Source organism: Amblyomma americanum, chromosome 1 (genome assembly GCF_052857255.1).
Source record: "Amblyomma americanum isolate KBUSLIRL-KWMA chromosome 1, ASM5285725v1, whole genome shotgun sequence".
Classification (NCBI taxonomy): Eukaryota; Metazoa; Arthropoda; class Arachnida; order Ixodida; family Ixodidae; genus Amblyomma; species Amblyomma americanum.
The window spans coordinates 158,323,396-158,337,189 of record NC_135497.1 but is presented as its reverse complement, the minus strand read 5'-3'; the positions used below and the strand labels follow the sequence as shown (position 1 = coordinate 158,337,189).

The 13,794-nt window shown below is 42.4% G+C and overlaps 1 protein-coding gene across 4 annotated transcripts in view; it reads left to right on the top strand.

Annotated features, from left to right (window-relative positions):
- The window catches only part of LOC144114041 (intraflagellar transport protein 74 homolog), a 42,309-nt gene that overhangs the window by 1,314 nt on the left and 27,201 nt on the right, over positions 1-13,794 (top strand). For all 4 annotated transcript variants that reach the window (XM_077647486.1, XM_077647484.1, XM_077647485.1 and 1 more), the window contains exons 2-3: positions 304-458; positions 6,858-6,978. In XM_077647486.1, the coding sequence (XP_077503612.1) occupies positions 304-458; positions 6,858-6,978 (276 nt within the window). The remainder of the gene's footprint in view (positions 1-303; positions 459-6,857; positions 6,979-13,794) is intronic.

Below are 13,794 nucleotides of genomic sequence, written 5' to 3'. Positions count from 1 at the left end.
CAATCATTTAATAATATATATATAGCCAGCAATAAGCACAGAAATAACATGACTTCTGTTGCAATAATCAGTCATGGCACAAATAACTGCCAAGTTTTCGTTAGTATATATGCATAGTTGAACGTCAGAATCAAAGTCTAGAATTGCATATCATGGTCAAAAGCTAATGTGCAGTACTGCATGAACCAAAGTGAAAACTAATATCGCACTGCAGTTTCCTAAAAAGTTCAGTAATGGTACTATTCAATAGCTTTAACTAAGTTTATGTGAGCTCCACATGTCATTTTCCTGCATATTTTTCAGAGCCAGAATGACCAAGAAGCAAATAGTGTAGAACTGCTCTTTGAGCAGCGGCAAGACCGCGAACGGCAACTTCGACAGCTTGAAGAGGAAATTGAGCAAGAAAGGAACATGGCAGACAACATAATAGCAGCAATGCAACCAGAGCTTCGTCACAGGTGCAAATGGCGATGGCATGAGATGGGCTTTGCTTCAGTATTTATCTTGGAGTTAACAGTTGAGTGTTTAGTTTTGAGCAGTTAAATTTCACAAAGAGGGCATAAGGTGAACCTAATTGTTTATGTGAAAGAAATCATTAAAGCTTTTAATAGCTTTTCTCCCAATTCATTAGTACCAAATCCTGTCATAGCCTGTCATGAAAACATTTCACCAAAAATCCTTCCTCCTTTGTGAATTCGTGTTGACATTAAAATCTGCTTAAAAGTTCCAAGGGAATTCCTGTGGGAAATCCTCAAACATGCAAAGCATAGTGACCCATATTGATTAAAAGGAATCATTTATTATCAAGGCCCTTCGTTTTCAGGTAAAACCTGACTTCACCCTATTCTTGAACCCCGAGCAGATTTTGAAAACTTGGGCTAAGCACAAATTATACCGAAAATGCATCATCAAGAACATAATTTGTAAGAGCACAAAGTTGAAGGTGTCATATGGGTACTAGCAGCTGTCTTGTACATTCTAGAGTAGTGGTCCTAAAAAATTATTTTACAGTTTTTTTAACATTTGCTATTGGTGTATAGTCTGAAGATGTTCAAAAAGCATGTTTCAGAAGTGAGAGGCAAGAGCACAAGTACTGTATGGGAGTCTTACTAACACCACAATATGAACTTTACTCACACTAACGACTGCCTGCTGGCGATGAGAAATAGGATTGAGGAATGACAGGAAAGTTCTCCAAGGCTACTGTGCATATAAAATGGCCACTTTGGTTGCAATTGAGTGTTTATCTGAGTACAAACAAAAGCAGGCAATATCCGATTTGGCAGAGAGTTTCTTGATGTAATTTTGTTTGGTTAAGAAAATTGAACAAAAAACAGAACATTTCATGGACCGCTTGGAAATGATCGAGCACCAATATTAAGTGATCATTTCTGGAAAAAATTACCCGAGAAAACCGAAATCATAAAACTTTTGTTCAATAACTTGATTTGTACTTGAATTTGAACATGCAACATAGCACTTGATTTTTACCTCCCAAATTCAGAAAAAAAAATCTTAAAACGAAGGGCACCATTTATTATGCACACAATGGCTACCTGCCTTCTTAGCAATGTGCACACTGCAAGCAATGAAGGAAAACGGAAAAATTTACTGATTGTTTTAATGTGGCACACAGCAAGCATGAAATTGCTGTGCATCTTGTATCATCACGGTCAGATTTAAAGTGGGGTGAGGAAAGGTCAAGTGAGAAATTTTGCACATAAAAACCACATTGGTATCCATTTTTTTCGATTATTATAATAAAGTTCAAGAAATGCTCTGTGCGAATATGACCGCAAACTCCCACCTCCCCACCAGTCCCCTCCAAGGGTTGCGCATAAATCTGCCCCTGCATTTCATCAGTGTTCATAGCGCCAGATGTCCCCTTTCGCTTCTTCACAGCAAGCCCTTCCTCACTGGTCAGCTTATGCAAGGCATAATGGAATGTGACTGACTGGCTGACCGGCTGACTGAATGACTGACTGACTAACTGATTAAATCCTTTATTCAGCCAGAAATTGTGGTCTCTTGGGTCTACCCATCGGACCAGTTTAGAAAAGGGGAAAGGGGATGTGGGTTAGGGCGTTTTGTCAGGAGGTGTCCAAGGTCTTTGGGATGGTGAAGGAATTCTAGAAGTGGGTCCCAGAGGAGCTTCTGCAATTGTGGCAGATGTCGTCTTGGTTAGAATAGAATGGAATATGTGTTAAGACCGAGAGCGTAGACTTGCTGCACTTCACTCACTGTGTGAAAAAGAAGATAAGCCAACGAGAATTTTAAAATGCTTTTAAAATGTGCTTACAATTCGACCAAGAGCTTACCACTCATCAGAGAGGTGTAAACTGGACACAGCAATGGAGTCATCTAGTGGGAAAATGTGTACTAACACCTTGAGATATTTGTATTATAACAGGAATTACAGCCATTCTTCTGGACCATACCACTACCATAAAAGCCTGTGTAGTCAGCATTCAAACTACAAGAGGATTTTCTTCACGCGATCAAATGCACCCTAGCTGGCTAAAAGATATGTCTGTGAAAAAAAGAATCAGCTCTGGAGCTTGTCGTCACATCATTACCCATTTCTTTATTCAGTCGATCCACATCTCAGCCCTAGACTACTACCCAGTCTTCCTCGTCACCTAGGAACTATTTATCATCGACTCGAGTGAACAGTCTGCACTGCAACAACTACGGCTCAATCGAAATAATGCAGCATATTCTGTTTGAATGCTTGGCGTATGCCGACGAGCATGCGTACTATGGAGTCGACCCAAGAGTCTGTGCATTGCCTTATGCGGCAGAGACGTGCAATGAACTTTTTTTTGCCTACTTAGGCAACGTTGGTCTACTCGACAAACTGTAATACTCTAGGAGGAATGGCGCGACAGGGAAAGACATGAACGAAAGAAAGAAAACACACACTGCTCAAACTCTGATACCTCCTTGGATCTCATCGTTATGCACTTTCTTGTGGTGAACTTTGTCACCTCTTTTGTAGGACACTGTACTTCGCAATTTAATGCCTTCTGACATTATTCACTGGTGCACCTCAGCCCAAAATCAATACCCATTTTTATTAATATTATTATTATTTTACTTTATTGTTTTCTTTTTCTTTTTTCACTTTTACTTTTAACAATTTCTGCATCTCTCTTCTTGATTTATTCACAAATGAAAATTGGGTCACTGACCAAGTCGAAAGATGAAAAATGACGTTTCGGGTCCCATACGGGGCCCTTGTTCTCTCTCTCTATGTATTAGCATTAATGGGTTCTTCTTGTGTTTTAAGAACTGCAGTAGTCAATTAACTACTTTATGTAATGCATTTACACTTTATATGGAACAAGGATCTGAAAGGACACCCATACATCAACTTCATTAACAGTAAACAAGGGAAAAATGGCTGTTTAAACAAATTTGAACAAGAGGATCCATGGTAGAGACAGTGCAGGAAGATGGAGTTCTTGACAAGAAAAAACAAAGTGAGAAAGGGTTGAGGGGGAGCTTAGTGTTCTTAGCCAAAGTTTCGACAAGAGGACTTCTCTTCGTCTGGGCAAAGCATTCTTCATAGCCGGGGGTTAAATAGGGTCATTGCTCTGAGGAGGAAGCCCCAGTGAGGGGAGGAGGGTGTGATATAGGAAAGGTACGTAAATAGTGGGGTGGGGAGCATGAACTTGAATCTGCTGTCCAGGCAGGATGGCTGCTAAAGAGGATTAGACTGGTTGACCTGCAAAACTGTGATAAAGAAAAATGCCAGCGCAGCTGAATGAAATCATGAGTGGTGCGGGTGGAGAGATAGTGGGTGTGGACTTGAAAGGCTGTGTGTCCAGGAATGGAGAGCTGTGACCGGTGGCATGGTATGTACAGGGTGGACCTAGAAAAACTAGGATGAAGCATTTGAGCAACACAGCAGAAAGAAATACACAGAAGTAATAAAAAAAAGGAGAGAGAATGACACCAAAGGAGAGGGGAAGGAACGGCATAGAGAGGCCTGTTTCGTGTCAGGGAATCTTTAAAAAAGGAAGGGAGGAAGGTGGAGAAACAGTGGAAGAAGTGGGGGAGAGCACAAGAGCCATGGGTCCCTGAGAAATGACAGTAGAAGGAGCCGCAGAGGGGGTGTAAGGTGAATAATAAAAAAAAGGGGGGGGGGGGGGTAGGATAAAAGAAATGATAAAGAGGGGATATGAAGTACTGTGAAGGCCGGTGCAGTGTGTCTTTCTCTTGTGTTATTTTTGCTCTGACCAGGTGCAAGATCTATTTGAAGGATTACGTCAGTGCTGGAATACCCAATAGATTCTGAGTTGCTTTTGGAGATGTTTATCCCTTTTGGTTGTAAGGTTTTAAATCTATGGATTAGGAGTGCCTCTTTGTATCTACCTCTTGCAGACTTGAAGCCTGATTGGAGAATGAATAGTTTAAAGTTCATCAAAATTGTCAACATGTTGATTAAAATTTTACGAAACTGCCTTTGGGGCATTCTTTCCCGCGTCAGTATGGTGGCCATTCAGTCTAGCGCTTATTGATTGTCCTGTTTCTCCTATATAACTTTTCTGACAGGAGAGATTGAAGCATGTAGATGACATTGGACGACATGCAGTTAAAGCTAGTCTTTATATTGAAGATGAAGTCGCTTGCCATGCTTCTAACAGTAGTGTCTCTTTGTAGATGCGTGAATCTCTTACACATTGGTTGAGAGCATGGGCTTATTGTCGGAGGGTTTCTTCTTTTCTTCTGGTTTTTCTAGGCCTTCCCAACGTGTACATACCACACAGCTGTTGCACCTGAGTTGAGTTGAGGTGTTGAATGCTACAGGTGGGATTAGCCTTGCTTATTCTGCCGGCAATTACTCCACCGTAGCATCACTTCTATGTTTAATAATGCCCTAAAACCTGTCGGATCTACTCCTCTATGCGCACAGTCACTCATAATAGCACATATTCCACTCCCGCAGTCACCATCTATGCACACAATCCACACAGTCCACATCACAGTCCACTCCAGAAGTCACCATCTATGCACATATTCAGTCATAGTAGAACATAGGCCATTGCAGTGCCACAATCAATACACACATTCACTCACAGTATAACAATATAGTCCACTCCAGAAGACACCATCTATGCACACATTCCATCACAGTAGACCATAGTCCGTTCCTGCTGTCACCATTTAGAAACAAGATCAGTGTCCTGCAGAAATGTTAAAAGAAGGCGTGCAGCCTCCCTTCTGCCCTTCTGCATGTCTGGTTTCCACTCGGGTAGACAATGTCCTGAACTGTACTTTGAAGGGTTCCTGTCTTGAAGGAGGTGAACATCACATACCTTTCCGCATTGTACTCTGGGCGGTACATAATATAATGTTCGATATTCCCGCACACACCACATAAAGGACATAGTGGAGACGATGCCATGCCCGTCTTATGCATCCAGGCAGGAGTGCGAGCAGAGGCCATGCGAATTCGATGTAGTAGAGTGGCCTGGGATCTTCTCAGTCCCTTGGTCACACATGGCTTGTGGGGCGCACTCCACAGGGTACTGAAATGATTGAGCACCGTTTTCCTGTAGAGACTTTTTCCATCTTGAGGTACTTTTTTTGATGGATTGTTTGACAGAGCTTTATGGGCGAGACTGTCTGCCACCTCATTGCCTCTGACTCCTATGTGAGGGGGCACCCATTGGAAATATAGAGTAAAGCCTCTGCTGTGCAGATTCTGCACCAAGCGTAGAGAGCTTATAGACAAGGCATCAGTAGGGAATCCGCGTTCTGACCTCTGAAGGGCAGATTTTGAATCAGGATGACAACAGGTTGAGCCGAACAAGACCCTAACTTCCGTAAAGCCGCCTCAATAGCAACACTTTCGGCCATTGTGGAGCATACGACAGCAGTAAAGCGTACAGACCACTTACAGTCCAAAGAAGGAATGTAAAAAGCCGCTGCGCTAGCTTGCTTGGCCTTGTCCACAGAACCATCCATGAAAATTTGAAGATGGCGGGCATACACATGGCCTTTCAAATCCATGCTCGCCATCTCTCCACCCTCCCCACCTCCCAGATTTCATTCTGCAGAGCTGGTCTTTTTCTTTATCACAGCTTTTCAGCTCAGCTGTTGTAACCCTCTTTACCAGCCATTCTGCCTGGACAGTAGAATTTCAAGCTCACACTCCCCATCCCACCACCCTTCCACATCACACCCTCCTCCTTTAACCGGGGATTCCTCCTCGGATTGAAGGCCCCATTTAACCCCCACCAGTTTTAAATGCTCTGTTTGTTCTGATGAAGAAAAGTCTTCTTGCTGACACTGAGACCCCCCCCCCCCCAGCTCTTGTTCACTTTGCTTTGTGTTGAACAAGACGAAGGAGGGATGCCTCAGTCTACTAATCAAAGTTTCAACAAGAAGGCAATGTCCTCTCACTGAAATGTTGATCAGCAGTCTTGGGCTATCTTTCCTCTCCTTGTTCAAGTTTGTATTCAATTTCATTAATATATCTTTACTACCACTTGCTCCTTCTGCAGTGTTCTGTTCTATGAAAGTCCAGCCACAAAATTGGCATCAACAAAATCGGAGGTGGTTTCTCAATGTCATGTAAAAGCTCTGCAGATCCAACTGATTTTGTGGTCAGTTGCTATCTGTGATAAGTGTGTTATCTGTTATGACTTGAGCTAAAGCAATTTCACCTAAACACTTGCGCTGTTTTACTAGAGCAATTAGACAGATGTGTACTTACAAAATATAAAATGCCATAAGAGGCATTTTTTCTGCAAGCTTAAAACACCAATGCTAGTCATTTTGTTATTTGCTCAGCATACATACTGCAATATTTTTTGCATAAACTTACCTCTTTTCTTGCTGTTTTTTAGGTATGCTGAGCAGAAAGAACTCAACCAATCACTTGTGGACCAGCTAGATAAACTGCAGCAGCAACTTCAAGGCCTGCAGTTGCAGAAGAGTGCCTTAGAAGAAGACATTTCGCTGTCTTCGGTAAGGTGTGTTATTGGTCACTGCGATTTATATTTGACATCATTGTGGCCTATTTGGCTAACAAACTAAGCAGCTGCTCTGTTTGATGGTGCATGCTGCATGAGGCTAAATAGGGCTGTACTTAAGTATTACAGAGCACATGAACTCTCTGAAAGGTGCACCCATATAAAATTTTTCTGTTCATTGCATGAAGTACAGCCTCCCTGATTTTTAATAATATAGCACGAGTATTGACCAAATTGCTGGTCAGCGCCTTATAACAGCGATAAGCGTGCAGCACAGCAAGAGTTGGCGCACACGCACGAAGGGAGAGCGTCGTCTGCTACACTGTTACGATCACGAGGACACACGTTCTGCCACAACATCTGTTCGCAAAAAAAAAAACGGCGGGCAGTAGAGCGCATGTGCATGACTGAGATGTGACACTGAGACGTGCTCCCTCTTTTTTTTTCTCCTGTTATGGTAGGCCACTCTGGCGAAGCAGAGTTGAGATAAAAAAAAATGAAAGGAAGGAAATACAGCAGCACGTGGAAACCATTGCCTGGAATGCGAACCTTCTGGTGCCCCTTCTGTCGTGTTCCCACCTCGTTGAGGGCTGCTCAAATCAGAAGGTTCGCATTCCTTGAGTACATACCTCTTGCGTAAGCTAGAATGATGTGTACTGACATGCAGTGTTGATTGTATATCAGTATTTATCAATCACTTGGCTGTTTGTAGTTCCTGTAATATGCCTTCCTGCCGGTACATAGTTATGCTTTATTTATGAATCCATACTGCCTCACCTATATCTTTCTAAATTATTGTGTAGTTATTCAAAGTTGATCTTGTCAGGTGCTGAAGGCTGGTCACACTTGGAGCGTGCATATTTCTTAACTATGTACATTTATACCCACCATGATGTACATATGTAGTAATATTTAGCGCATGTATTGCACTGGTGGGTCACACTGTTGTACTGCTTCAACTAGGCCATTTTTGTAGTGTTGGAATGGCATATTTCAGAAAAATAAACTTAAGGGAACACTATTTGTGCATCTGATTTCACGAGAAACAGCCAGTTTATGTGCTTGGTAGAATAGCAGTGACGGATTGGCAGCTTTTTACTGCTATGCATCTAGGGTAAACAAGTGCCTCACATAGGAAAAGCAAGCCCACACACTGGGGAAGGCTATCCCTAGTAAAAATTCTGATAGAGATTTCTACAGGTCCTATAGGAAACTCTATACAGGACCCATAGGAACCTCTCTAGGTCTGATAGAGGGTTCTACAGGTCTAATACCTCTCTCTATGAACATAAACACAAAAATTGAAGACAGTGTACAGGTTGTGCATCTGTCAATACATGTATCCGCCCAAATGAGGTCAGAGTAATGGTTTGAAGCCATCATATTTTACCTTGACTGACCATGGAAGCCATTCATGCATATATCATGTGCTTCAATGCAGGGTGCAAATAGAAGCTCTCCAGTAATAAATATATATCTGCTGCCGCGGAGGATCAGTGGTTATGGCGCTCGGTGGCCCGAAAGACGTGGTTCAATCCCGGGAACAGCGGTCGAATTTCGACGGAGGTAAAATTCTAGAGGGCCGTGTACTGTGCAATGTCAGTGCACATTGAAGAACCCCAGGTGGTCAACATTTCCGGAGCCCTTCACTATGGAGTCGCTTATAGCCTGAGTCCCTTTTGGATGTTAAACCCCCATAAACCATAAACCAATGTCCAACCCACAATCACAGATACAGCAGATGGTATGCAACATCTTATTTGAAAAAAAGCTTTGGAATTTTAGTAATTTAAGGATCTTTCTTTTCTCAGAAAAGTGTTGTGGACGTACCTTCAGTATGCCACACAAAACATATATGAGTTGAACATTAGCTAGCATTAGTTGGAGGCTCAGTGCACTGCCAGCGCTATCATCAGCTCAGCATATAAAAACATTAAGTTTCAAGAAAAAAACAGTCTGTCAATATTTGTTTGGCGAGAGGTGCGAAGTGTATCACCACTGGGCCACCAGTGGGTCACCCTATTAAGCCTTGGGGTTGCTGAGAAAGCTTCAAGCAGCATGTGCATATTACCACAGAAAAGCAGCTATAGGTGGTTACCTACAGGTGAGTTACAGCACACGAGAAAAAAAGCTGGTGACTAACCAGTGGGTCATTATGCACGTGGTTCAAAGCCCCAAAAGAGCTTGTGAAGTTAATGTGTTGACAAGAAAAAGCTTGCGAAGTTATTGTGTTGACAAGGAGTGACCACTCTGGTTGTGCATCATCTCCACTGCATATTTAGCACGACTCAGTAAGTTAGGTGGCACATTTATTATTGCTTTCAGAATCAGGTTGCTCCACTTGAAGCTGATCATTATTTTACCATAACCTAGTGCCATGAAATAAGTAACTAGTCAGTATAGCTCTTCTCCAAAAAATATTCTCATTTCTGCTACCTCATTCCAAAACAGCATGCTGAAGAATGCCAAAACCCACATGTTATAGCTACAGTAACTTGTATTATACACCAGGGCTCGCACTGGTAGCAAGCACTAGCCCACTGGGTATCAGAAACATCATAAATGGTCATGGGAGTCAATCAGCAGTGATTTATGCTTTTTAAATATGATGCTGCACTTTGATGTGCTAAAGGAATTTTCCCAAGGCTGAGTAGAGTTCAAGTTGTTGACTTATTCAGCTTTGCCTTGTGAACTGCTGACCATCCTGGTTAGCTTAGTCAGTATACCAAGTGGCTGAACCCACTGCCCTCCACTGCAACATCCCCCATAGCCAGCATGCTGCTAATAAATGCATAGCACCATCGAACTGTTGAATTGAGTACACAGGTGGCTCAAATATATTATTTATGTATGTGCAATGTAAGTGCACTTCATTAAGCAATTTCCAGTGAAACTTGGATGACAGAAAACATAGCACAACTGCGATGAGACACCTTTATGCATGTAGTTGTTCCCCAGAGGGGGGCGTCTGCAGCTTGCAAACGTTGGTGAGTGGCGACACCACGGCTTCCTGAGCATCTGCAGGGACATGCCTACAGGAGGATGATGGTGAACAGTGCATCACCACGGACCCGAGCACCCGCGCTTCGCCGTGCGTGGCATCACCGTGTCCGGGGAAAAGGGGATCCTGGTGGTTGAGCCGATGCAGAGCGTTTGGACCTTTAAGGCCCCTCGGCGGAGGCAACACACCACTTTGGCCCCAGCTTCCTGTAGACGGCACCTCCGGCCTGACCCAAACGGGGGAAATCGGCAGTCGCCTTTTCTTATCCTCCCCTTAATCTTTCACTTTCCTATCTTCTTTCTCACAACTCTCCTATCTCCTACTCACTTCTTGGTTTTTCCTTTTCTCCTGGCGGCGAGGGTTAACCTTGTGTGGCGAACTATCCTGGATTTCGGCATATCTGGTTATAGTTGAGGTGTATAGCTGGAGTGGGCAGGGCTTGCTTGCAAGTTCCTGTCCTGCCCCCTAATTGGGCTCCATGGTGGGTGGCTAGCACCGCGACCGAACTGGAACTATATTTGATGGCTCATTTTTTACTTTCCGCTGATCGTTCTCTAAAAAGAGGGCGCACCGAAGTGACTGCTCAATTCTTTGGCGCAAAACAAATTTCCCGCGCTGCCATGTAGTACATAGCGAAGACTCTGAAAAAACTGCTCGACTTGTGTCACCATTCTTCGTTTCAAGAACCCTAACTGATGCCATAGGGCAAGGTTACAAAATCAAAAAGTTAGCTAGTGGAGACCTGCTTCTGGAAATTCTGTACAAGCATCAACACAAGAAACTCTCAGATATTACATCCTTTGGAGAAATTCCTTTAACAATCAGCCCATACCAATCACTCAACACTGCACGCCAAGCTATTCCTCAATCCCCTGGAATAGTAAAACAAAATCACAAATACTGGTACATAAAAGAACGTAAAGAAGCAAAAAAGAAACAAAACAAAGCTTGGGGCACTTTTCGCAGATAGCCTACACAGGAGAATTTTATAAAATTTAAAAAGACGAGAGCAAAAGCCTGGTATATTCGTCGTAGTGCCGAAAAATCTTCTTGGAAATATTATGTATCGTCGATAAACAGCTCAACCACATCAAAACAAATGTGGGAAAAGGTCAGAAAGCTAAATGGCAACTAGTCTTTGTTTAAGTACCCCTTCTTACAGCTCCCGTTGTACAGACGAGTCTGGAAGGACAGGCAGATATTTTAGGCGAATATTTTTCTGGAGTTTCCAGCTCATCCCGCTACACCGATTCATTTCTAAAATACAAAATCACGGCAGAGAAGCAAAGACTGCCGACAGGTTGCGGTACAAATGAACCGTACAATAGTTTAATTACAAGACAAGAACTCCAAACAGTACTTTTAGCCAGTAAACATACTGCGCCCGGCCCAGGCCAAATATATTACCAAATGCTAGCCCTCTTTCTGAATCTGCTGTAGAGGCACTTCTAAATTTTTTTAACAAAGTTTGGGTATCAGGAAAAATACCCAGAGCTTGGAAAGAAGCTATTATTGTACCGTTTCTTAAACCCGGGAAGCCACCAATCTCTCCTAGCAGTTATAGACCCATAGCCTTTACCAGTTGCCTCGCCAGGTCTTTTGAAAGTGTCCTAAATATAAGATTAAATTTTGTCCTTCAATCCTGTGAACTTCTCGACAGCCATCAATGTGGTTTTAAAAAAGGATGCTGCACTACAGATCACTTAGTCCGCCTTGAAAATACTCTCAGAGATGCATTTATACACAAACAACACTGTCTTGCAGTCTTTTTTGACTTAGAAAAGGCATATGACACAACCTGGAGATTTGGCATTCTTCAAGACCTTGCCGAGCTTGGCATCCACGGCAGGATGTTAAATTGCGTAAAAGACTTCTTGTCTCACCGCTCATTTAATGTATGCCTAGGGTCAACCATTTCAAAGAATTTTATTCAGGAGAATGGGGTACCTCAAGGATGCATTTTAAGTACAACTCTTTTTGTCGTAAAAATGAATTCTATTGGGAAAATAATCCCAAGGTCCATTATGTATTCTGTGTATGTTGACGATCTTCAGATAGCATGTACATCCTCCAACATATTCACATGCGAAAGACAAATACAGCTAACAATAAATAAACTGGCAACATGGGCAGACAGAAATGGTTTCCAGTTGTCTCCGCAGAAAACAGTGGCCTTACTTTTTTCACTGAAACGGGGCGTGCAGACATCCCACTCTACACCTAAACAAAGCCCAGTTACCTTAAAAAACTGAACACAAATTTTTAGGTATAACTTTTGACCGAAAACTAACTTTCCTGCCTCACATAAATGCATTGAAAAAGAAAGCTTCTCGATCACTGGATATACTCAAAGTCCTTTCACACAAACACTGGAGTTCTGACAGCGCAAGCCTTCTACAGATTTATTGCTCTGTGGTATGATCCTGCTTAGACTATGGTTGCATGGTGTATGTTCAGCAAGGCTATCCTACTTGAAACGACTAGATCCAGTGCATAATTTGGGTTTGCGTCTTTCCACTGGCACATACAGGACGTCGTCCATAAACAGTCTTTATGTTGAAACAAGCGAACCATCACTTACAGATAGAAGAAGCACGCTTACATGCTCATACGTTCTAAAAATCCGTTCCCTACCAAAACATATCTGTTACGAAATAGTTACCAAGTGTCCATCCAGAACACTCTTTAACAACAAACCGCAAACCACCAGGCCACTGCTCTTGCGTTTTGAAGAGATTTGCCAGAATCTCGGCGTACTGAACACATTACCTAGCATTGCGCTAAGACGAGATCCACTGCCTCCATGGTACGATTTTCCTGCATTGTTCGATTTAACTCTTACACAGTTCTGCAAAAAGCAAGTTCCACAACAACATATAGTACAAGAATATCTTGCACTTGAAGAAAAATACAAGGGTTTCACAAACTTTTATACTGACTGTTCAAAAACGGATACGTACGTAGGAAGCGCAGTAGTGCGAGGGATTTCGGAGAAAACAATACGACTTACACAGTGCGCATCCATCTTCACTGCAGAATGTTATGCAGTATGTATGGCCATAAAAAAAAAAGCTAAGCGAGAACCTCAAAAACGCTACTATTTACACAGACTCTTTACGTGTACTTACAGCCCTCCACTCTAGAAACGCTATCACTCCTATACTTGGTGACATCATACACCACATAGTAACAGCCACAGCTCGAGGACCAAACATTAAACTCTGCTGGCTCCCGAGTAATGTCGGAATAAAAGGCAATGAGAGAGCAGATTTCTGTGCTGCTTAAGCTCATGGCAAGGAAATAAAAAAGTAAATATACCCTTTAATGACTGCATGAAATGAGTACAACAGAAATTAAGGAAAAAATAGCAGTCGGCTTGGAACAGCAAAGTGAATAATAAACTACACTTAGTAAAGCCGGTTTTAGGTGAATTTAAGTCGTGTGCACCAGGAACGTTTTAAGGAAGTGATTTTATGCCATCTCCAAATAGGCCACACGCACCTTACGCACAACTTCCTGCTAACAAAACAAGATAAACCTGTTTGCGAAGAATGCGGAGATGAACTTACGGTTAACCACATTTTAATTTCATGTGTGAAACTGGAAAAACTAAGAAAAAAGTACTTCTTAATTTTATCATGAATGCATTCCTTTCCACCCAACATTGTTCTTAGCTGATAACGCCATTGTTAGCATACCTTCCATTTTTAGCTATTTAAAAGGAGCAGGCTTACTTGAAAAACTAATTTTTGAACCACTGGTTCGCTTTATTACATGATACACCTCAGCCACTTTCTCATTCCTGAGAAG